Source organism: Eulemur rufifrons, chromosome 19, assembly GCF_041146395.1.
Source record: "Eulemur rufifrons isolate Redbay chromosome 19, OSU_ERuf_1, whole genome shotgun sequence".
Classification (NCBI taxonomy): Eukaryota; Metazoa; Chordata; class Mammalia; order Primates; family Lemuridae; genus Eulemur; species Eulemur rufifrons.
The window spans coordinates 81,888,770-81,914,370 of record NC_091001.1 but is presented as its reverse complement, the minus strand read 5'-3'; the positions used below and the strand labels follow the sequence as shown (position 1 = coordinate 81,914,370).

Sequence of the window (25,601 nt, the reverse complement as noted above, 5' to 3'; positions counted from 1 at the left end):
TGGTGCATACCTATAAGGCCTAGCAGCTTGGGAGGCTAAGCTGGGAGGATTGCTTGAGCCTATGAGTTTGAGGTTACAGTGGGCTATTTTTTTTTTTAATTCTTTAAAAATTATTTAACAAATTCTCTTAGCCAATTTGTTTCAAGATACAGTGGGCTATTATTGTGCCTCTGCACTCTACCCTGGGTGACAGAGCAAGACCTTGTCTCAAAAAAAAATAAATAAAATTTTTATTTGCCATTTTACAGAAATGGATCATGCTATGCATGTTACTTTGCCACCTGCTTTACTTTTTCTTAAATCATAAAAGTCAGTATTCCTTTAAATGGTTCTTTTAAAATTTTATTCGATTTCTCTAAATTCCATTTATATACCACCTATCAGAAGCCTATTTATTTTAAAACATGAGATAGTACCTGATAGTTGGATAAAATTGAGGGAAATTACTTACTTTCCAAGGACAGTATCATTCTAGATTATTTATACGGCATGCATACCACCACCCCCAAATAATTGGTTCTGAACTCAGAACTTTTTCCATTGTAGTTTTCAAAAAATGCAATCATAAATAATTCAAAAGTGGACATAGATAATATTAGGGTGTGGTGTGGTTGGGTATTTTGAGGTGTGGAGAACTGACTGTAAAAGTACAGTATGTGTAAAGGCAGTATAGTTAAGTGTAGAAATTTCCATACTTTCTTGGTTCAAATTGCCCTAGTGTCTTTTTTTTTTTTTTTTTTTGAGAAAGAGAGTCTTGCTCTGTTGCCCGGGCTAGAGTGCCGTGGCGTCAGCCTAGCTCACAGCAACCTAGCACTCTGGGAGGCCGAAGCGGGAGGATTGCTCAAGGTCAGGAGTTCAGACCAGCCTGAGCAAGAGCGAGACCCCGTCTCTACTAAAAATAGAAAGAAATGATCTGGACAGCTAAAAATATATATAGAAAAAAATTAGCCGGGCATGGCGGCACATCCCTGTAGTCCAGCTACTCGGGTGGCTGAGGCAGAAGGATTGCTTGAGCCCAGGAGTTTGAGGTTGCTGTGAGCTTGCTGCCACGGCACTCTAGCCTGGGCAACAGAGCAAGACTCTGTCTCAAAAAAAAAAAAAAAAAAAGGCTTGATTCTGGACACTTCTTTGTAACCATATAACATTTAGCTTTGAAACTAACAGCATCAAATTATTTTCTGTTTAAATATAAGTACCCTAGCTGGGCACGGTGGCATGCACCTGTAGTCCCAGCGACTTGGGAGGCTGAGACGAGGGAGGTCACTTAAGCCCACGAGTTTGAATCCAGCATGGGCAACGTAGTGAGATCCTGTTTTTATAAATAAATAAAATAACGGAGAAAATTTTAAGTACTCTTATTTATGGCAAGGTCACTAGCTTCTTTGACCTATTACTATCTATTAGTACTCTAATGAGAGTATTACCTCTGTGCTATTAAAAAAGTAAAACAAATAGGTATTGAAATAATCAATTTCTTTTTTTTTTTTTTTTTTTTTTTTTTTGAGACAGAGTCTCACTCTGTTGCTCAGGCTAGAGTGAGTGCCGTGGCGTCAGCCTAGCTCACAGCAACCTCAAACTCCTGAGCTCAAGCGATCCTCCTGTCTCAGCCTCCCGAGTAGCTGGGACTACAGGCATGCGCCACCATGCCCGGCTAATTTTTTCTATATATATTTTTAGCTGTCCATATAATTTCTTTCTATTTTTAGTAGAGATGGGGTCTCGCTCTTGCTCAGGCTGGTCTCGAACTCCTGAGCTCAAACGATCCGCCCACCTCCGCCTCCCAGAGTGCTAGGATTACAGGCGTGAGCCACCGCGCCCGGCCTAATCAATTTCTTTTTAATTTTAATTTTTTGGAAACAAAGTTTTGCTCTGTCATCCAGGCTGGAGTGCACTGGCATGATCATAGCTCATTGCAGCCTCAAACTTCTGGACTCAACCAGCTCTCCCGCCTCAGCCTCCCGAGTGGCTAGGACTATAGCCATGCACCACCACGCCTGGCTAATTTTTAAAAAAACTTTTTTTTTGAGACAGGGTCTCACTATGTTGTCCAGGCTGGTCTTGAACCCCTGACCCCGAGCATTCCACCTGCCCGGGCCTCCTAAAGTCCTGGGATTACAGGCGTGAGCCGCTGTGCCTGGCCTGAAATAATTGATTTTAAAATGTCAGGCAAATTACTTTAATTATTCAAGATGGATTTTTTTAAAAAACATGTTTTATTTCGGGACTTAATGAAAACTTTATACTGACTGTGTAAGGATGATTTGTATCTAGAAAACTGAAGAGAAAGACCTTTTCAGTTGCTATTTAACAACTACTGAAACACATACAGACTAGCTGTTTAAGAGAAAGTCATCTTTATGTATAAATAGAAGCAACATCATAGAAATCACGCATGCCTGAAGTATAAATGTAAATTATTTCCTTTAAATATCTTTGGAGAGCCATGAACTTCTTAAAACTATCTTTCAGTTAATTTTCCAAAAGGATCCTTATTTTATAACTCAAAAATCTAATGGAAATTATATATATATTGATTAGGAATTGTTAAACAATGTTCATGCTATTGTTACCAAAATGGAAAATGGTTAGAAGAATCTAGATTTCTAAAAGTATTAATTCTGTTTGTTCATAAAATTGTTTTAAAAAATTCATTGATATTATAATGATGCTTGAATCGTGAATAGTCATGGTGTACTTTAAATTTTTTTAATTTAAATTTTTTGATATATTCATATATGTATATTCATACAACTAAATATAGTATTTTTGATATTAAGTCAGGAAAATTTTGATGCATTTCATTAAGTAATGAAATTAGTTTTGGCCAATTTGGAAATCCTGATTTTCCAGATATTGAGAATCTCTTTACATATTCATGATGGTCTTTCCTTCCAAAGCACAAGAGTCTGGAGTTTCCCTTTGTGATGTCTTCTGAAGACCCGATCTTCACTGTCTTCAAACTTTACTCTCATTGATTTAGGAGGTGGAGGCAGAAGTTCTTCAAGGCCTGCCAATATTTTTGACTGTCTCATGTGGGTTCTGAAAAGATGCAAGTCTCAACCAAGCAATGCCTGCCAAAATTCTGGTCATAATGACTGAAAAAGACTAGAATGGGTGTGATTTTGGCTTCTTTCACTTGGGTTGGCAAATTTGGCAAACCTCACTATCAGACAAAATAGCTTATCACCTCCATTGACTTAGGTTTTTTAAAGTGAATAGAAAAAGTTTCAGAAAATCATTATTCTATGGACAGTTTCATCAGGTCTGAGAAACTCAGTTAAAACAATATACTGTATAAAAAGTAATGAGAAGATATTTTTAATTTAATTCACATAATCTTATGGTACTAGAATGGTATATAGTCTGTGCTTTTTAATATAGATAATTTGTGAGGGTGTGATTAAAAGGTAGCAGTAAAATTTGCTCTTAAATTAGCTGTTTTAGCTGCCCTATAAAGACTCTGAAAATTTGTGATTTTATATAACAGTCTGACATCTTTTCTTTACAGGTTATCACATAACTACAATTGCATCTCATTTAGAGATTTAGAGTTGCATCACATAACTGCAGTTAGATTCCACTGCTTGATGCTGTACCCTCAGAACAGTTTCTTGTAGTTGCTCATTTTAGATAGTTGGGTATCCTACTGAATGACAATTTTCAGCTATGTTAAATTCTACGGAGTTGTAGCATTGCTCTGATTCAGGTTAATTTGCTGGAAAAAATTTCACATGTGTTTGGGAGGATGCATTTTGGATTTAAACCTCTCTGGGGATATGAAATCTTGAGTGGAAAATAGTTTGCAGCAGTCACCAACCTTTTTGGTACCAGAGACCAGTTTCATGGAAGACAGTTTTTCCATGGACCTGGGAGCGTGTAGAGCGGGTGGTTTGGGGATGATTCAAGCACATAACATTTACTGTGTACTTTATTTCTATTATTATTACATTGTAATATATAATGAAATAATTATACAGCTCACCACAATGCAGAATCTATTGCCACCACTGATCTGACAGGAGGTGGAGCTCAGGTTGTGATATGAACTATGAGGAGCGGCTGTAAATACAGATGAAGCTTCGCTAGCACACCCACTGCTAACCTCCTGTTGTGTGGCCTAGCTCCTAACAGGTCGTGGACTGGTACTAGTACCAGTCCGGGGGTTGGGGGTTATGGGTTTAGGGGATTTAATATGCATGAAGATACCTTCATATCTCAGACTGTGGAGTGGTGGTGGGTAAGAATAGTTAACACAGAATTAAAAATCCAGAAATAATTACAGATCTGCCCAAACCTAGACACTTTGGTTTTTTAAGTTGTATTTTAAATAGTCCTTTGGAATAAAAATGAATATATTGAATGTATACATTCAGAATGATTGAACTGTAATTGCTTAAAGCAATTAACTGTTTTGGAATAAATAATAGAAACTTGGTAGACTATGGAATTATAATCTTTTTCTTTTTCTTTCTTTAATATACAGGGAAGTAGAGATAACATGAGTATTGTACTAGTTTGCTTTTCAAATGCCCCCAAGGTCTCAGATGAAGCAATGAAAAAAGATTCAGAGTTGGATAAGCACTTGGAATCACGGGTTGAAGGTAAGAAAGATGCTGTTTTTATTCTTTCTTTTATTTAGAAAGAAAGTAAAAGTATTCTTCCTTATCAAATGATTATTTTCAAATTTCCTTAGGAAAGACACGTATTTCAAGACAAGGCCTTAAAAAACATCTATCTGACTAGGATTTACTGTCTTGGACCAATGTGGGGATTTATTGGCCCGGGAGAAGTTGAATATGTCTGTTATACCACCAAAGAGAACATAATTTGAAAATAGTCCATTAAAGCTTGCATTTTTTTTTTTCCCTTTCCCTGATTACTTTCCTAAATAGAAAAGTTGCAAAAATATCACAAAGAGCCCCCATGTACATGTAGAATCCTTTTGTTAGATTCCTCATTTGTTTATACCACATTTGCTTTATCTCTCTATATACTTTCTATAACATTCTCATATTTTCTCTCTCCCTCCCCCATACCCTCTCTCTACCTCCTCCCCATATTACTATTCTTTTTCTGAACCAACTGAGAGTAAGTTGCAAATATGATATCCTAGTACCCCTTAACATAATAAGGATGGCCTCTACATAAAACTAATACATCTATCAAAATTAGGAAATTAACACTGATAAAATATTACTGTGTAATGTACAGATCCCATTCAGATTGCCCTAATTGTGTCCCAGGAATGTCATTTGCAGGATCCAGCCTAGAGCATGTGCTACATTTAGCTGTCATGCCTCTTTAGTCTCCCTCACTTGTCTTTTCTTGTTTTTGTTGACCATGACATTTTTCAAGAGTACAGGTTAGTAACTTTGTAGAATGTTCAAGTTGGATTAGCTAATGTTTTCTCTTGATAAGATTTAGGTTATACATTGGCAAGAACACCAAAGAAATGATTCTAGATTCTTCTCAGTGTATCATATCAGGAGCCATGTGATATTGATTTGTCCCATTGTTGATTCATAATTAACACACTTTATCTGACTTGCTTAAGGTGTTGTCTTTTAGGTTTCTCCATTGAAAAGGTAATAATTATGTTATACCTAATAAGTACTTAGTATATTAGACTTACTGATAAGCATTCTAGGGAGATACTTTTGAGATTCTATTCCTCATTGAGTTTTCAGCAACCAGTTTTAGCATCCATTGGTGATTCTTGCCTGAATTCAGTTGCTGCTAGAATAATAGCCAAATGGTGGTTTTCTGATTCAGTCATTCTTTTTTTATATATTAGTTAGCATTTTATTACAAGGAAAAATTTTCTCTTCTACCCATTTATTTATTTATATGAGCATGAACTCACAGATTGCTGTTTTATTCATTGTGTTATAAACTGTTACTATATTATTTATTTTGATGCTTATATTGTCCTAGATTCAGCCTGTGAGAGCCTCTTCAAGCTTGCTATATTGTCTTTTTGACCTGTCCCCATAATTCTTGGAGTACTTCCTACTTTCTGGCATAATTAGGTGTTCCAGGCTCATCTTTAGTTTCCTTGCACAGTCCTATAATGGGCCATTTTCCCAGTGATCTCTCTTTTAGTTTAGGGGAGAACAGTATTTAGGAATTGAGATTTGGGCATTAGGTGTGCTATTGGGTTGTTTCTGTTCCTGGACCCTCTAAGAGGACAGAACTACACACACACACACACACACACACACACACTCATATTGTATATGCTTATATTTCTTTCTATCTCTGGTCCATCCATCCATCTGTCAGTTATCTATTATTCTCACCAGTATCTCCAACTGTACAATACTACAGGATTTATTCTAGTTTTCTCACTTTTCATATTTGTAACTCCCTTCTCCTATAGTGAGAAACCTGGCTCCTACTAATCAAAGAAATCTGCTAACCCTGGTGCACATGCCTTCCTCACTCCACATTGGCTTTGATAACCCCCTTCTAGGTTGTCCCACACAGTGCTAAAGCTTTTGTTACTATGCCTAAGCATCTATATTCCGTGCAACCCTGCTGCTGCCCCTGTTGCCCCCTCCACTCCCTGAAAGACTTGATTTGCTTTGGTAAGCAAATCTAATGCTTTTGGGCTGAATTATTCAGGAATGAAAAGAGGGCGGAAGCTAGTCTGTTTATCTTACATGTAAATGCTGATATGTTTGGGTTTAAATCTGTCATCTTACTTTCCTATGTTTCATCTATTCCTCTTCCTTTTTTCTCCATTTGCCTTCCTTTGGATTAATTATATTCTAGTTCATCCCAGCATTTGCTTATTATATATTCCTTTAGAAATTAATTTAATGGTTACCCCAAGAAATTGAGAATGTATATTGTAGCCTTAAGCCCCTACAGATTGTGACAGGATCATAATATTAATACTACCTTTTGATTTTATATGCGCTGTTTTTGAGATGTGAAATTGAGATGTGGGAGTTATATTGTCAATCTTTTTTTCCATTTTTGGGGGGGGGATGAGGGAAGCTTGATGTCATACAGAATTCTTTCCCCAACTCAAGGTTACATATTGACCTATAGTTTCTCCTAACACCTTTGTGGCTTTATTCTTTTTTATAGAAAATATATCAGAGCAGGGTGCAGTGGCTCACGCCTGTAATCCTAGCACTTTAGGAGGCTGAGGCAGAAGGATCGCTTGAGCCCAGGAATTTGAGGTTGCAGTGAGCTATGATGATGCCATGGCACTCTAGCCAGGGTGACAGAGTGAGACTCTGTCTCAAAAGAAAAGAAAGAAAGAAGATACATCTGAATGATATAACTTAATGATTATGGTGTGAAAGGCTTGTTGAATTTGATCTATTATGAGTTGTATTTTCTATATAGTAGCCACAGTAATTGGTAAGAGTTTTGAAATGTAAAGATTTATGATTTCAAATGTCTAATTATCATAGAAAAACTCCATTCTTCTGCAGATTTGAAAAGGGGGATTAATCTTTTCTACGTTTACAATTATCTAGCTACGTGCCTTAAACAATGTGCTTAAAGCTTTTTTTTTTTGGTCTGCAATTTCCTCGGCTCTGAATGAATCCTGCTTTTAGGTCTCAGTGCTTTTTAGTCCCAATGAGTCCTGCTTTTAAGGTGATGAAAAGATGAGAAACATGTGGGAACACTTTGAAGACCATGTGAGAGTCACTCATTTCTGTTAATAATATCATAATTATTAAAAGGAGCTTTTATAGAAGTTAATTATTTTCTGATAAACTGTAATATATTGCAGTGGCAGATTGATGTCTGTAGTTTATCAGATGGTGGGAGGACTTTTCTTACTGTCTTTTTTCGTCATTCATGAAGAAACTGGGTAGTTTTTATTTTAGGAAGAGCTCTCAGTTTGGTTTGTGATCTTATCCAACTTGCCTAACCTCTCAAGGCTCCAGTTTCTTTATTCCAAACTAAAGGCAGAGGTGGTTTTAATAAATTGTTCAAGAAAAAGCTTATTCATGACACTTGTTAAAGATAGTAAGGCAGACTTTTTTCAAGAGGGCCACAGCAAAAGATTTAGGGACCAATACAATGGGGCCCTGCAGTGGGAGGAAAAGATGGTCTTAACCTGGACTCCACAAGGATAAGTGGGAATTTATAACCAAGGAGCAGAGTGTGGGTTGGGGGTCAGTGGATCCAAGATTACTAAGAGGAAACATGAAGATAAGGGCTAAACTGACTGGATAGGATTATTGCTGAGGGCAAGTCAGGATGATGAGATATCCTGGGTGGTTAGATAGCAAGGGGGGAGGATTTTCGTCAAAGTGATTTAGCAGTATTCTTGCTCAGCCTGTGTTCTACTAGGACAGAGAGGGAGTCCCAAGGTCAGCCTAGTCTGAAAGAACTCAAGAGTCTTGATAAAATTTTGGTCCAAGGACAGAGTCTTTGTCGAAATAAATGAGATTATGTTTGTTAAGTACCTAGTCAGATGCCTAGCACATAAGTCCTCAGCAAACTAAACTGAGCTTTTATTAACTCTTCTGTAATGGCTAAATTTTAATTTCTTAAAGGCATGGTCAATTCAGTTCAATGTGGATTGTTAATATTTAATATTAATTTTCTTTTTATATCTTTTCAAAGTATATGCCATACAATAGAGATGACAAATGTAATATCATGATCTCTGGGGCCTATAGCAAATACTTAATTGTTATCACTCAATCAGAAGACTTTAAATTGTTGGCAAGGCAGCCACTACAAATCAATTTGAGTTGATACTTAAGATGTAATTTCTTTTTTATAAGGCAGTGTTCTTCATGGGTGTTATATTTCTATTCGAGTTTTAAATCATGTAATATGACATTAGATTTTAAGGTAAAAGCATTCTGGTGTGTTGGTTGGGTAAGTCTGTATATGTACTTTGGTGGTGAGTGGTCAGGTGGGAGAGGTATGTTGTTAAACAGGGAATAGTATTTCACCTAAATTGATTGATCAGATATTTAGCGAGTGCTTTCTACATATATTCATTCGTTTGCTTGGTGTATGTTGAGTTTGTGTGTCACTGAGGATATAGCAAAAACCAAAACAAGTCTCATGGAGTTGTATTCTAGTAGAGACCAATAATTTTTTTTTTAAATAGGAGGGAAATAAAATAGGCTGAACAGAGAACAACAAGGAATGATGGTTATGAAGGTCTCTGTGAAGAAGGAAGGACATGTGAGCAGAAACCTGCATATGGAGAGAGTGGATATCTGAGGGAGAAGCATTCCAGGCAAAGAGAACAGCCAAGACTAAGGAGGGAATATGCTTACTGAGTGTGGCTAGGTTAGAATGAGCTAATAGAAAAGTGGAAGAACATTAAGAGAGGTTGCTAGGAAGCACATCATGTAGGGCACTGTAGACCAAAATGAGGACTTTGGACTTTATTCAAGTTGTGATAGGAGGTTGGGTCTCTGCGTCTGTAATCCTAGCACTCTGGGAAGCCAAGGGGGGAGGATTGCTTGAGCTCAGGAGTTCTGAGACCAGCTTGAGCAAGAGTGAGACCCCCATCTCTACAAAAAATAGAAAAATTAGCTGGGCATGGTGGTGAGGTGGCGTGCACCCTTTGTCCCAGCTACTCAGGAGGCTGAGGCAGGAGGATCATTGGAGCCTAGGAGTTTGAGGTTGCAGTGAAGTATGATGATGCTACTGCACTCTACCCTGGGTGACAGAGCGAGACTCTGTCTCAAAACAAACAAAAAAAAATTGTGATAGAAATTCATTGGAAGATTTTTGAGCACAAGACTGACTTTCTCTGACTTTTGTTCAAAGGCCCCCTCTTAGTTGCTGTGTGGAGAAGAGATTGTAAAGAAGGACAGGAGAACAAGCCAAGATAACTGATTAGAAATCATGCATTAATGCAGGTGGCACACGATGGTGGTGAATTAGACTGGAATGGCACTAATGTGAAAATTGATTGGTAGTGTGCTAGACTGCAGTGGTTCTCAGCCGGGGGAGATTTTGTTCCCAGGGGACAAGTGGCAATGTCTTGAGACATTTTTGGTGTTACAACTGAGAGAATACTACTGGCATCTAGTGACTAGAGGCCAGGAATGCTGTTTAACATTCTGCAATGTACAGGACAGCTCCCACAAAAAAAATTTTTTTCTTGTCTAAAATGTCAGCATGGTGGAGGTTGAGCAACGCTACGCTACAAAGATACAAGTCTAAAATAGAAAAATTATAGTCCTGCCTTCATGAAACTTGCAGTCTATGATACAGTAAACATGTTTATGGGAGTATATAGCATGACTGTGGTATATGTCTGGATGTGTATTGGAGTATATAGCAGTGTACCTACTCTAGGTTTAGGTTAGAGGAGGATTTGAGAAAGTGATACATAAAGTTGAAACCTGAAAGATGAAAATCTTTGTATGTTCAACATACAAAGGGGTTGATTGGATTGGCACAAGAAGTGTTCCAAACCAAGGAAAGAGTACATGCGAAGATACAGAAGCAGGAGAAGGCTTCTTTGAATAGAGCCTTTGGAGATGGACTCAGGGGTAGGGTTGAAAGAGTGATGAATAGTAAGGTCAAAGTAAGGGTCTTGCGAGGCATGCTAAACAGTTTGGATTTTGCAGCTTGAGAGCTGCCGAAGACACTGCTTTTTTGTGGTCTTAAAAGTATGTACTCATCATTTGATTTTTGAGGAGTTCATGTCTTGCCAATGTCCAAATAATCATGCTTTTAAAAATCTGTTTTCATAAATTGTAAATAGAAATGGAAAGTGTAAATTTTTGTTTTGTTCTAAGCAAGTGCTGTATTTATTTTCGTTTTTTCCTTTAAATAAATTGTTGTAGAACCTAACAATCTATTTAGGTATCAAAAAAACCTATACAATGATTTTTAATCTTCCCCCTTTTCCTTATAATTCTTAGACAGCTATTGCTTTCATTTACCTGTAAATATGGTATTAATAACTTTTATGTTGTTTTACTTAAACTTAGATAAAAGGTATTTTTCCATGTAGCTGTTACTGCATTCATAGGGGCCATTTTTAGTGATTATAAATAAACCATTTCACTTAGTGGCTACACCAACATTTTCTTAACTGGCCCCTTATTGTTGGACATTTAGTTTGTTCCAGTTTTTGCTTTTATGAATAATGCTGCAATGAACATATGTATGCAAATAACCTTTTCCTCCCCTGCCCCATAACATTTTGGTCAACAAGTAACTTTTTATGTTACCTTTTTAAAATTCCTTTTATGTTGATGGTAATATTTGTTTTTTATATTTTAAAATAGGTACTACCAAATAGTACCTCTTTTTTCACTTCTTTTTAAGTACTGGGTTATCACATTAATTTAGGAACTTTTTTTAAAAACCTGCAGAGATTATGGTGAAGTCTGGTGAGGAAGGAATGCCTGATCTTGCCCATGTCATGCGCATCTTGTCTGCAGAAAATATCCCAAATTTGCCTCCTGGGGGAGGTCTTGCTGGCAAGTAAGTAGAACAAAAAGAGCTAATTTTGAGCTCATTTATAATTAGTAATTAAATAAGTTGGGGTAAGAAAACTTAAATCAGAAGTAAATCAATTATCTTGAGACAAAATGGGTTAACGTCTCTTGTACTAGAGAACTCTAAAACTTCATCCAAAAAAGATTTTTTAAATGGAATTATTTATCACATCTTTGAAGATGAAGGTTATTCTCACCTTGCTAAATGAGAAGCAATAAATAGTGCAAAATCAAATTCTGAGAATGAAATGTAGAAAATATGTTCTTGGCAAGTATTGAATGTGGCAAGTCACTTGTTAGTGTAGTTTTGACAAAGTATTGAAACATTCACAAACTTAAAATTGTACGTGATTTAAGAAAACTAAAGCTTTTTTTTTTTTAGGCGCAATGTTATTGAAGCTGTTTATAGTAGACTGAATCCACATAGAGAAAGTGATGGGGTAAGTTTTATTTTATTTCTTAACATTTGAAATAATTTTACAGTATTAATACTAGATATGAATATATTCACGTAATGAAGTCTATGATAAATTGCTATTTTTAAGGCATCAGTTAAAATTTAAGGAAATGTATTGAAATGGAGGTAGAGATAAAATGCTGCTTTGAACATAGATAGATAGCTTTGTTGTCGCTTTGTTGTCACTTTCTGGGCATTGCCTTTTTGTTTGTGCTATCTTTTATTTCCTTCCTATATGCCTGCTTTTTCTTCTCCTTTCCCCTTAATCCTTGATTTTGAGGCAAGAATGTGCTTTTAAATATCTTGATTTCTCCTCCAGCAGGCTGAAGTTATCACTAACTTCACCAGAAGTTAGTGATAGTGAGTGAACTATTATTTTAATGACCAGACCTTTCAGTGTCCCTGTGTGCCCAGTTGGAATACCCGAGGATAATTTCTTTCTGATATTGTTGTTGTGTTATGGATATATGAGTGTTGAACTGAGATAACCATTTCTGTTGTGCCCTGCTGTGCTTCATCTGAGCTGAAGTCTTTATCCTCTTACTTTTTATTATGCTATCCTTAGACATGCTGATGAGCTGCCAGCTGCTTGTCTCAGAAGGAAGGAAGTTTGTTTTAGTACTGGTACAAGGGGACAAAACAGTGTTGTTTTTTAAAATTGCTCTTAATTTCAAAGTCAGTTCAAATTTGTATTTTCTCATAGAGTTTTCAAGTTTTTGGACATCTAAAAGCAACTGACTTAATTTTTAATAAATATACTTGAAAACTTTAAGGGAGCCAAACTTAGAAGTGAAACTCATTGGGAAGGAAGTACCCCTATAGATCTCCAGTTCCTCTTGGCAGGTTGGGAGGGATAGTAATAGCTGTCTGCTAGAAATTGTTTCATATCAACTGCATTGTTTTTCAGGATTTGTTATGGCATAGCAATATAATATAATTTCTTATCCTTAAGTGTAAAAGTATCCTGGCATAAAGGAAAATTTCACAATTAATACAGTTTTAGTGAGTTGAATGAAAGTGATACTATTAATATATATTGCTAATAACGGAATTTATATCTTGGCCCAGAGCAGTGATTCTGAGTCATTTTTTGCAGCAGGTACCTCAAAGTATAAAGAATTCTATCCAAGGCTGTGAAAATTAGTTTAAAAATAAAGATATATCATGTGATACATTCAGAGACCCCTCAGTCAAACAAATGAGTATAGGATGTTGACGCGATTAAAAAGTTGGTGATTTGGGAGGTGGAGAGAGGAGAATCTTACCTCTTCAGCTAGATTATAGGTTTCACATGGCATCCACCACCTTGATTAGAGGAAGTAAGCCCTTAGAAGTTATTCATTCATTATTAGCCATAGAAGTACTCCATTTCCTCAGGTGTTTCAAAATGCAACCCTTGGCTGAATTTTTTGGTCCCTCAAGAAAATCTCCAAACTAGATTTTTTAAGGTTTAAAAGCCCAAATTTCTGTTTAACACACACCAAAGATGACTTACATTTTTAAAAGAGAAAATAATTATACATAGTAGCTATGTAACAGGAAATAAATAGACAACAGAACCATCAAACTGGGGGGAAATGCTTAATATATAAACCTTGCCTTAAATGAGATTATTATGTGGACATATGAAATTAGGATATATATACTTAATTACCTTTATATATAAGCCTTTTATTAATATCAGCAGATCAAACATTGAGAGTGTACCATGGAGTGAATTGACGGAGGGAGGAGACTATAAAATACAGGCATTGCCCCACATCTGAGCTCAGTGCAGCTTACACTGTAGTTATAAACACACGAGTTAAATGAAAAAAGTGTTTCAAATAGCTTAGTGACAAATAAAAGACATGACAGAATATAGAAGGTAATCATTGCTGTGAGAATTACACAGTGATTGCTGTGAAAGTTCAGCTAAGTAGGGAAATTCAGCTTCTCAGAGAAATGATTTGCATAGCAGACATAAGATGAAGAGGATAACATTTCAAGTGCATGAGAGAGGCAAGAACAAAGTATAAGTAGCTTTGAAAGAAGGAACATCTTTTTGGCTAGAGCAGAGAACCACTGTCATGAAAAATAACAATTTAGTTTGCAGAGGTGTTTGCTAAGAAACTGGCTTTTTGAACTTCAGAGTGAGGAACCACCATATGTTTGGAGCATAAGAATGATAGACTCAATATCTGTGACATTTTAATCTGTTAGCAACATTTGCCATATTAATTTAAAGAGATGGTAGATTCAAGTAGTTGTGAAATAATTGCAGAGACCAAATGGTAAGTATAAACTCATTAGTTGATAAATATATGAATTAGAGAACTGCCCTATTTACTATAAAAACTGGCTTTGCAGCCCAGAATTCTATTTTGGGAAACACTACCATATCCTTTCAGAATAATAAGCGCCTCAGAAAAATGTTGAACCATAATCACTAGTAGCAGAAATGTGCTAAAAAATACTAAGGAATCAGAAAGATTGAAGAAAACAGACATTTAATTAAATTCTTAGCTCTTGACCCACTGTAGCAACAAGTTAGGCACAGATGTGCTCCATAAATGTTTCTTAATTAGATCTTCATTGTGTGAAAAATGTTGCCAGGAGGTACAGTGGCATGAGCTGAGAGTTAAGGGATGGGAAAGATGAAATTATGGAATTAATAGAATTACAGAAGAGAAAGTATTATGAAAATTAAGTTGTTCTAACTGACAAAAATAACTTTTTGTTTAGATATACAAAAAGAGTGCTAGTCAGAGTCAAATGAGATTTTTTTTAGACTCCTGAAATATTTGCTTTATATCAGAGATAAAATTGTTCTTCTGTCAATGCTTATAAGTAGTACCATTAGATATAGGGATTCATTCATTTTTCTTATATTTGAAACAAATCTTTTAAATAAATGCATTTCAAAAAGCTGAGTTGAGTATAGATCAGAAATTAAGTAATTTTAAATATATTCAGAAAGTTCACTATTGAGGGGAATATTAAGTTGTTTACTAAATTTGTTTTTTAGTTCAACTTTTCAGAATATATTTGGTCTTCTTAATGCAAGCAATATTGATATTTTCTCAACTTTTAAAATAAAAATTTGTGGAAAAGACTCTAGCAGGGATTCTTAATCTAGAGGTTCATGAATCCCTAGAAATTTTTTTGAAAAACTCTAGGAAATATAAAACTACATGTTGCTATAAGTTGTTCTTATATTAGACGGGGCCCTATGATTAGACTCCTTTCCTTTCTCTAAAATCCTAGTTTGTGGTTGATAACTAGAATATAAATTCTCTGAGATCTGGGACTTCATCTGATTCATTTATGTCTGTAATCGAAACACCTACAACAGCGCTGGTATATGGTGAGAGCTCAGTGAAACCCGTTGAGGAAATATTTGTATTTATTCATTTATAGTAGTTTGCTTAAGACTGTCCTTAGTTTGTATATTTACAGTTCGAATTGAGATTGCTAATTGGGTGTGAACGTCTGTATTTTTAGAGCTTTATCTTTTCCATGGAAAACTGTTAAGTTCTTCCCTCAAAAGGAAGGAAGAATTTGTATTTATCCAACACCTACTTGTGCCAAATCCTTTACACACACACACACACACACACACACACACGCACAGAGTCATAGGTAATCTCCTCAATACCTTCTTTTATGCGTGAGACTTGGAATTAGATGACGTAGCTTGCCCAGGTCACAAAGCTAAATCATGCAGCCTTGAATCTGGCTGACTCCAAAACCTATTCTCTGTACACTATTCCATGCTGCCACTCTAAGGTATTTAAAAATTATGTCTGTACCCCACCTCTGTCTAGCATCCAAGAAAAATCATTTTCCGTTCTTTTATGAATCTCATGTTTAATAGTCTTAAGATACTCTATTTTTAGTGAGGAATATTATATATAAGTTGTTGAAACTAAGCAATCAAGCCCAGTTCCATGTCAGTTATTTTTCATTTAGATACACATTTTTATTTATCCTAATCCAAAGACTTTAAGGCGTTTGGATTTTTGGGAAGGAGGAAAAAGAGGACAGATTAGGCTTTTACTAAGCCCAAAAGAATCTCCATATTCTGTTTTCACATTGTTAAATTTTGTATGCAATCTTCTTTTCTTTTTTACTCCAAACAGATAAATGCAGTAGTCATAGCTGCTTTTACATTTTTATATCAGTTTTTAGTGAATAGTAGGTTTTTTCTAAGTTGTTTCATGTTTATTTTTTATTTACTTGTCAAAGCATTCCTTTGGAGAAGACCAGACCTATATGCTTTGAAAATTCACTAAGTTTAGTCACTAGTTTTTAAGGTATGATTTGGACATGCACTTATCTGTGTAATCTTGACCATTTAAATGATTCTGTCTAAAATTATTTCAAATTCATTAAATTTTACATGATCCTTCAAATAACATCTAATTTATTAGAATCTTCATTCTTCGTTAGTCATTATTAATTATATTACACGAAGTCATATTTGAGAATTTTTAGTTCTAAACACTTTTTTGGCTGAAATGGAGGGCATAGGACTCCACAAGAAACAAATTTTTACTAGAATTCTTTATTTTTTCTTCCACTGTTTTAATTATTTGAATAATTTTGCTTACAGGAGCTGTTTTTTAAAAAGTAAATATATTGCTACAAATAAATATTAGCTGGTTAAATTTTATTTTTTAAATGTTCTTAGATTTTTTTCCCTCCTGTTTGCTTTCTGCTTGATTTATCTACATTGCTTTGTCTTATTTGGTGTAAGGCAGTATGTTCATGGTGAGAGATTTGACTTTTAAGCTGTTAGTCGAGCTGACAGTAGAACCTTAAAAACAAAGACTGGGAGGGCAGAGTCATAAATTCTCATCTCAGCAATTGCCTTAAATTTATTATGCAGAGTAATTTTAAACATCCCATCTAATATGATTTTTTAATCAATATAACTAATGTCCTATAATGTTATTAATCTTTACCATAGCAAGGAAATACATTATAGACTTTAATATGAAATAATCTGTGGTATAGTTCTATAATAATTTTCACCAGTATTTCTTTAGTGTCTATTTATATGTGGCACTTCCTATGTAAAAACTGTTACCATTAATGTGTTCAATAGAATATTCAGATGGACATTGATGTTAATTACACCTGTACACAAATTTGAGCTCTGTCATTTACTAGCATTGTCACCCTTGCAAATAAATCTCTCTGAGCCTTAGTTTTTTAACTTATAAAAATGACAGTCGCAGCACTTACTTTATAGAGTACCTTTGAGGATTAAATAAGATCATGTATATAAAGTACTTAGCACAAACATTAATTTTCTTTCTCTAGGTGATGGGAGGATATAGAAAGGAATATGAAATTATCTTTACTCTGAAAGACATTACAATTACAGTCTAATTGGAGAGACTTGTGAACAGTTGTAAGGTAGATTTAATTGCTATAATAGATGTGTAAAAATAGGTGTGCTATATCAACTGTATGAGTTCAGGTAAAGAAAGTACAGGAAGCTAGATAATAGGTTCCCTTTCTAGTATTAATGAAGGCCCATGAGAGAGTTATATAATCGTATTTTGCCAAATCAAATGTAATGGCTGACAGATTTCCACCATCTATTGTCTATCTAGCACAATGGGAAAATGTAATTTGCCATAAAGTTAAATGACTTTTAAGTGTGGTCCTTAGCTAAAGTTCTTTTCAATTCAGTGACTCTGTCATGCTAGCCATTGTAAAATCTCTCTATTTGATTTACTGGTTTGGTTTTGGTATATCTTTTAAAAAAGCAACTACTCTTCCCCAGCTATCACTAACGTAGTAATTTACAGAAATACAGGTGATTACTATAATAATAATAATACGGTGTCAGTTGGAGAGTGAGAGGTACTTTATCTGTTGAACCCACCAAAATTGACCCAAATATAAAAACGGAATAGTCTTTGATCTAACTTTATCAATAAGTCCAACTCCAAGTAGAATTATACTTTTTAGTCTGTATCAGTGATTCTCAACCCTCGTTGTGTATCAGAATTACCTGTCAGGCTTTAAAAAAACTACCCAGATAAAATGAACCTGTATAACTTGAAATGGAACTTTGGCATCTGTGTAATCCACAGGTGATCCTGATGTGAAACCAGGGTTGATGATCACTATTATGTGTAAGTCAACTGCTCATTTGAAGCAAATTTTGTTTCAATGTCACACAAAAAATTTTTTAATAAAAAGGTAGGGCTGTTTTTGTTTTTGTTTGTTTAGGGATTTTGGGGAGGGGAAGGAGGGTATCTTAGGCACTAAATTAAGGTCTTTGTGCTATATTATAAAACAGAAAATTTCCTCTTGGAAGACCTGATTAAAGAGTGACAAGGTTTACGACTAGAGTACGCTTATGACATTGTTGTATCTTAACTCTTCCTGAATAGATTCAAATGAGAAACTTTATTTAGGAAAAAATGTTTTTTTAATATGGGGGGTGGGGGGGAATAGGAAGAAAAGTTTTAACAAACAGTACATTTTATTGTATTCTCTCCACATAATAAATTTTGCAAATTAGAAAAAGGCAGTTAATATGCTTGTTGTAGAAAATTGGAAGATTCGAAGAAAATAAAGTATCTAGAACTCCCCTACCCATTATCATTACATTGCTATATTTCCTTTCTTTCCAGGCACTTTATATATCTTAAAATGAACAGATATACAGACTAAACATACCCCCCAAACACAGGCTATACACAGTATCATCTCTTGCTTTTTGCTGTGAGGGCACTTTTTAAAAATAATATTCATGGCTGTGCCTGGTAGCTCACACCTATAATCCTAGCACTTTGGGAGGCCAGGTGGGAGGATTGCTTGAGGCCTTGAGTTTGAGACCAGCCTGAGCAACATAGCGAGACCTCCCCTCTCTGAAATAGAAACATTAGCTGGGCATGGTGCCTTGTACCTGTAGTCCTAGCCACTGGGGAGGCTGAGGCAGGAGGATCACTTGAGCCCAGGAGTTTAAGGTTGCTGTGAGTTATGATGACACCACTGCACTTTACCCTTGGCAACAGAGCAAGACCCTATCTAAAAAAAATAAATTAGCACTCATGTGCTTTCTTTTTCTAATAAACATTGCAATTTATTGTGTGGTTTTATTAGTGTTATTTTTGTTTCAGGATAGTGGGGTAATAGTCTCCAAAGATGGTTAAGAGTTTGTGTTAGATCATCTTTATCACAGCAACTTTTTTTGTATTTTATTTTCTCAACATTTTATGATGAAAACTTCCAAACGTATATGAAAGTGAAATAATATGTTGAATATCTGTGCATCTTCTACCTAGATTCAACAATTGTTAACATTTTGCCATAGTTGCTTTCCCTCTCGTGTGTGTGTGTGTGTGTGTGTGTGTGTGTGTGCGTGCACTCACGTGCACATATACGCTATTTTTTTTTTCCTTGGCTGAACCCTTTGAAAGCCAAATGCAGACATCATAATATTTTACCTCTAAACATTTCACCAGGTAGCTCTTGACAATGAGGACATTTTTCTACATAATCATATTGCCATTATCATACCTAAGAAAATTAATAATAAATTTTATAATGTCATCTAATATTGAGCCCAAATTTCCCTAGTTGTCCCCAAAGTGACTATCATGATTGTTATGTTGAATCAGGGCCTAATCAGATCAAGTCATCAATCAAGCACTGTAAACAAATCTTTGATCAAGCCCCCTACCCTTTTTTACCCCCTCTTGATGCAGATTTTGAAGAGTCTGAGCCAGTTTTTATTGTTTGTCCTACATTCTGGATTCATTATGATTGTTTTCTCCTGGTGTGCTTTAACTTTATCCTCTATTCTTTGTTTTTCTGTAAACTGAGAATTAGCTTTATAAGATTCATATTAAACATTTTTGTCAAGAATACAGGACAAATACTTCATAATACATCCTATCAGGAGGCACATACTGTAAGGTTGTTTTGAATTTAGTCTATTGGCTTAACTATGATCAACTTGGATGAGTAGAGCTTGTTCTGTTAACAAGATTAAGTAGTTATACTATTATAGAAACCTGTAGATTTTCCAAGGATTGGGTAGTTTACTATTCATATTACATTTAAAATAATTTGTCTATTTTTACCTATTTTAATCAAAATATTTAAAGCAAAAAATAAAATTTTTATCCATGAGCGCTTTAAAATCTTCCTCAGAACCACAGTTTAAATTTATATAGTTTTATATTTTGTATCTCCTCTCCTACTTATCATTTAGGAGAAATGATGAAGAAGCTAATGTTCTGATGGCCTGCTTTTCTGTCCTTCTCCTACCTCTTTAAGCACTAATTTTCTTTGCACTAAATCATTTATAGCAAATTACTGGTTTTTTGAGTCAGTTTTAGGAAATGCTTGTGTTGCTGTTGAATTCTAAAAGCAGAGTAAATTTTAGATTAAACTTCGAGTAACAATGTGAAATAAGACATAAACTAGTTAGTGGTGATTTGTGAAATATAACTTTTGAGATATTACAATTGAAAGTTTTTATTGACACAGGTAAGAATTGATATTTAATAAAATGTTTTCCTGCTTAGACTATTTTACTTATGGTAGAGAAATTAGTGTTTTGCTGTACTATGTTATGAAATACATGTGATATCCTAGTTTGTCTACTGACACTGGGGTCTTGAATCTTAAAAAAAGGCCTCCGATGAAGCAGAGGAAAGTGGATCACAGGGAAAATTGGTGGAAGCTCTCAGGCAAATGAGAATTAATCATAGGGGAAACTACCGACAACTTCTGGAGGAGATGCTGACTAGTTACAGGCTAGCTAAAGTAGAGGGAGAAGAAAGCCCTGCTGAACCAGCTGCTACAGCTCCTTCTGCGAACAGTGATGCTGGAAACCCAGTGACAATGCAGGAAAGCCATACTGAATCAGAAAGTGGTCTTGCTGAATTAGACAGCTGTAATGAAGATGCAGGGACAAAGATGAGTGGTGAAAAAATATGACTTTCCTTTTTGGTAATATTTTTGTGATCTTTGGTTTTTACTTAGGAAGTATAATGTATGCACTTATATAACCGTTTTGTTATTTGAATCTTGGAAAACTAGTTTTATTATATTCAGATAGCCTTGTTTTTTAAAAAGGCCTTTGCATACACCTTTATGAGATAGTTTAAAATTGACTACTTTGAATTTAATGAAATTATATGTCATTTCACATTGTATACCAGAAATTAGGCTACCAGTTATTAAAGTCAGTAGTTAAATTCATACTAGCTAGGATTAGAAATTACTGGTTAGAGATTACTTTATATTGTGGAAAAACTTGTTAATGTAGAATTATACTGCTTCATATGATTTTATATATTAGTACACTCATAGTTAGCTTTATAATAAATTTGTGTTTTCTTTAATAATTTTGGTTCTTTAAAGAATGGCTGATACGGGCCTGTAATTTTTCTTTCAAGGATGATAATTTGTGTGTTGTTTGATTTGTTCATATTTTACATCTCTGTAGTTTTATTTTTAGAAGTTGTGAGATATTGGATGTGTGGTTATTTTTCCTTTCTCTGTATTCTTTATGAAACATAACTTTTGAAAAACCTGTGTATTATTCATACAGCTTTGGTTTGTATATTCTGTATAGCCTAACTACACACATCAAAATGTATGTCAACCAAGTGTTTAGAATGAAATTATAAGTGTTTAAGTCCAAATAAAGCATGTGATGTGGAATAATCTATGCATGTTGTAATTATTTTTGAATTAATTTTTTTAAACAACCAGGTTTGGTATATTAGAAAAATACTCCTTAGAAAACGGCCGGGCGTGGTGGCTCATGCCCATAATCCCAGCACTTTGGGAGGCCAAGGTGGGAGGATTGTTTGAGCCCAGGAGTTTGAGGTTACAGTGAGCTATGGCCACTGTACTCCAGCCTGGGCTGGATTCAATTATATTTAATATCTATAAAATTTAGCACACTTCTGGCTTAGCTTTTTTCATTAACAAAAAGGAAAAAAGTTTAGTATAAAAATACATGTTTTGCATACTCAAAGAAAATCTATTCTGTTTCTTATCCCCTTTTGTGATACAAAATATTAATCTTTGGACAGGATAGGCACACAAATACATGTGAGAAAATTGCCACAATGAGCATATTAAAGATTGCAACATTGTCAATTTTGTTTCAAGTTTTCATCAGTTAATAAATGCAAAAATTATGGGCTATTTTTAAGTTAGTGGCAGGTGTGAGTTTTGTTTTTGTTAAAAGGGATTTTTAAATTCCAGATGGCTATTGGTCATGTGGGGGAAAATGCTTTTAAATCAATTATTCTGTAACTGTAGAACATTAACTTTTCTTCTTTATGGTTATATCATGTGCCTAAAGCTGGTTAAGTTACCATAAGTTGAAACTTTGGAGTCTTCGGATGTTACAGCTGATGTTTTGATCTATTTTTCCAATGCCAGATAATTTTTAAATGGTTTGGGAAAGGAAGGCATTTGGTGGGGAGGGGAGGGAAAAAACCTCAACCCAGTTATCTATATTAGATAGATATATATATACATGCACAGTACACAATACACAACATCTGTCTGTAAAAGTACCTTTTCAGACAAAGAAAGGAAGATAATTTGTTCATCTAATTTTGTTTTCTTTTTGAAATTCAATCCAGTCCGGAAGTGGTGTGGGTAAATAATAATGTTCTTCCTTTTCTCTTCCTGTAGGGTGCTGGAGATCTAGAAGACCCATGGTAGCCTTAAAAACCTTCTAAAATGCTTTTGATTCTGAAAATTGGGGGAAAAAAACTTTTAATCACAATTTTCTTCAATACAAAGGGAAAATATTCTTGTGGATTCCCAACGTTTTGTGATATGAGCAGAAAATCATTAGCATTTCCCATCATTTGTTCATATTTGTGTTTTCCGATCATTGCCACTCGTAGCATTGCCTGTACTACAGTATTTTTTGCCAACCTCAGACATACTGGTTACATCTGTATTGAACTTTTGGCCCTAGAAACCTATGGAGTTATTTCACCACAAATCAACAAATGTTGCCTGAGGTGCATGGGAATATAGTTAGCTATACTCTGAAAATACATTGTTTTTTTTTTTTTGTTTTTTTTTTTTTTTAAAACACACAACATATAAGCATGTAAGAGTAAAGAATTGTATGATATGTTCCTTTTTCACCAAGTTGAAAGCCTTTTTGCAGCTCTGTGGCTTGGAATTTCGTTTGAGCAATTTACTATAGGATATGTATTTATTATTAATTGTTATTTAATTTTTTTCCACCAGTTTTACCTGTATTACCAAACTGGGTTCTCCAACAACGTCCAAATTGTAATGTTGCCTTGCTTCAAGATAAAGTGTATTTGGCAATAATATTATAAACCCTTACAAATTTTATGCATGTATCTACTACTACATCCTTCAACTCTCACTAGAAAATCTTTTGAAACCAAATGGATTAATTTATGGCTATTTATAATTTGCTTTGACATCTCATTGCTGCAAATTTTTTTTAAATGATGAGATTTGCCTTTATAATGTAAATTGTGATTTTTGTTATATATGTGGGTTTCTATAGTTTTAATTTTTTCAGCTTTTAAGATAAAACAAGTTTTGTGTAATTTGGTATTGTTTTTTAATCGTTTATGTTATTTTAAAAGCTCAGAATATCACATTGAAATTACTATAAATACATTTAAAATTATCTATTTTAGATCTAAGAAAATATTACAGAGATATTTTCATGGGTTCAGTAACTTTTCGTTTTATTACATTGGGCACGGTACAGAGTGGCTGTCACATAAGGTACTTGAAGATTATTAGTTTAATTCTATTTTTACAATAACCTTGAATTCTTCTGAGTTTTGCATGTATTGAATTCAATTAATGCTGAACATGAAGAGTGAAGTATTTATCTAAAAGAAGTTATTGGGGGTAGGAGAAGTAATGAATGTATCCATTTGTACATGGTTTACATGTTGTGGATGCTTTGTAAACATTTTCCTATATGTTTAAATTGTGTTTCAGCAGGATGTAATTGCCCTTGTATGTAGTTAAAATGAGTCATCACCTGGTCCTGTGTGAAATGGAATTCATGGTATTTTCTGTAACATTTTCCTAAAGCTGTTTCTGGAGAGCCACACATTTGAATACAGACAGCTTTCCTGATCATTTGATTTATTGTGCACCTGATTTTTGGTCTAAAAGGAATTATTGCCACAGTATATTTTATTTATTCTTTAGATTTTAGCCTTGTAAGTTAAAGTGCTTTACATGATGATGTTAAAAGCTATTTGTCCCTTTACTGGGTATAGGGGGTTGTTAAAAGATAGGGAATGAAGAATGCAAAATGGTTTATTGTTCAAACTGTCCACTCTGATCCAACCCTGTACTGATAGTACTTTCCAGTATGATATTGTGATGTTTCATACAATGCAGTGAACATAACCAACTTGTTACCTAAATAAAGAATTGATAAAAACAGTGTGACATATTACTATTTGGTATGATTTTTAAAAGTAATTTTGAATGTTATTTTAAACATTTACGTAGTTAGCATACTTGTGAAAATTTAACTCCAAAGAGGAATTAATCGAATTTTATAGAACAATGTTAATTAACCCCTTCTCAACTCCAAAAACATTTTTTATACTACCTTCAAAAAAAGGTATCTTTTTCAAGAGGATTAGTGGCCCTTGAAATACAATGCTGTATGAGTTAGTAAAAGAAAAAGTCGCGTCCAGTGTTTACTCATCTGAATTTCCTAGCCTGGCTGTTCTCAAATGTTTTGGTCTCGAGACCCATTTATACCCTTAAAAATTGAATATCCCAAAGAACTTTTGCTTTTGTGTGTTATATCTATTCACATTTACTATATTAGAAATTAAAACTGAGAAATTATACGTGCTGTTTTAATTCATTTAAAAAAACAGAATTGTTACATGTCAACATAAAATCATTTTATAAAGAATAATTATTTTACAAATTTAAAAAACTTAGTGTAAAAAGTGGCACTGGTTTTCATTTTTGTAAACCCTTTAATGTTGGGCTGAATTTGTACATCTGCTTTCACATCCAATCTGTTGCAATGGGGCATGATGAAGAAATCTGTTCTCACAAAGGTATTTGGAAAAGAGAGGAGTATTTTATGGCTTCAGCTCATTGTGGGTATCAGAACTTGACAACCAGTAGTTTCTTGAAGGTTAGTTAAAACGTGAAATCTGAAACTTTATTGACGGACTTTTTGTAGTTTGCTACATTAAAATCCACTGGGTCTGTCTTGCATTTCCAATGGTTCTTCTACCTGTGCATGATTTTGTAACATTATGAATTGGTCATTTAGAAAATATTGGTTCACTTAATTATGCAGTTCTTCTGAGTACTGACATGTTATTTTGGAGTGATTAAAAACATTTGTTAATATAACTGATCTTGTCAGAAAAATCTTTTAAGGCCTGGTGTGGTGGCTCACGCCTGTAATCCTAACACCTTGGGAGGCCGAGGTGGGAAGATTGCTTGAGCCCAGGAGTTTCAAGACCAGCATTGGCAAGATAGAGAGACCCTGGCACTACAAAAAAACTAATTCACTTGGTGCTACTGTCTTGATTTGTGCTAAGGAGCCTGCAGTTTTACCCACTGTTTCTTTTGCACAATCAGTGCAAATGTCAATGTGTTGAAAAAGACTAGTAGTATTGTGAAAATAGTTTTGACTTCATTGACCTCCTTGAAAGATT

The 25,601-nt window shown here is 34.6% G+C and overlaps 1 protein-coding gene across 5 annotated transcripts in view; it reads left to right on the top strand.

The window, feature by feature from the left end:
- Window positions 1-23,380, top strand: part of PPM1B (protein phosphatase, Mg2+/Mn2+ dependent 1B) — a 63,826-nt gene extending 40,446 nt beyond the window's left edge. For 2 of the 5 annotated variants that reach the window (XM_069495241.1, XM_069495237.1), the window contains 4 exons: window positions 4,484-4,601; window positions 11,328-11,439; window positions 11,836-11,893; window positions 20,557-21,598. In XM_069495241.1, the coding sequence (XP_069351342.1) occupies window positions 4,499-4,601; window positions 11,328-11,439; window positions 11,836-11,893; window positions 20,557-20,862 (579 nt within the window). In that variant the 5' untranslated portion in view covers window positions 4,484-4,498 and the 3' untranslated portion in view covers window positions 20,863-21,598. Of the gene's footprint in view, window positions 1-4,483; window positions 4,602-11,327; window positions 11,440-11,835; window positions 11,894-20,131; window positions 21,599-22,581 lie in introns of those variants that run through there. The other 3 variants (XM_069495238.1, XM_069495239.1, XM_069495240.1) reach the window with 3 other exon arrangements.
- Window positions 23,381-25,601: the final 2,221 nt, after the last annotated feature.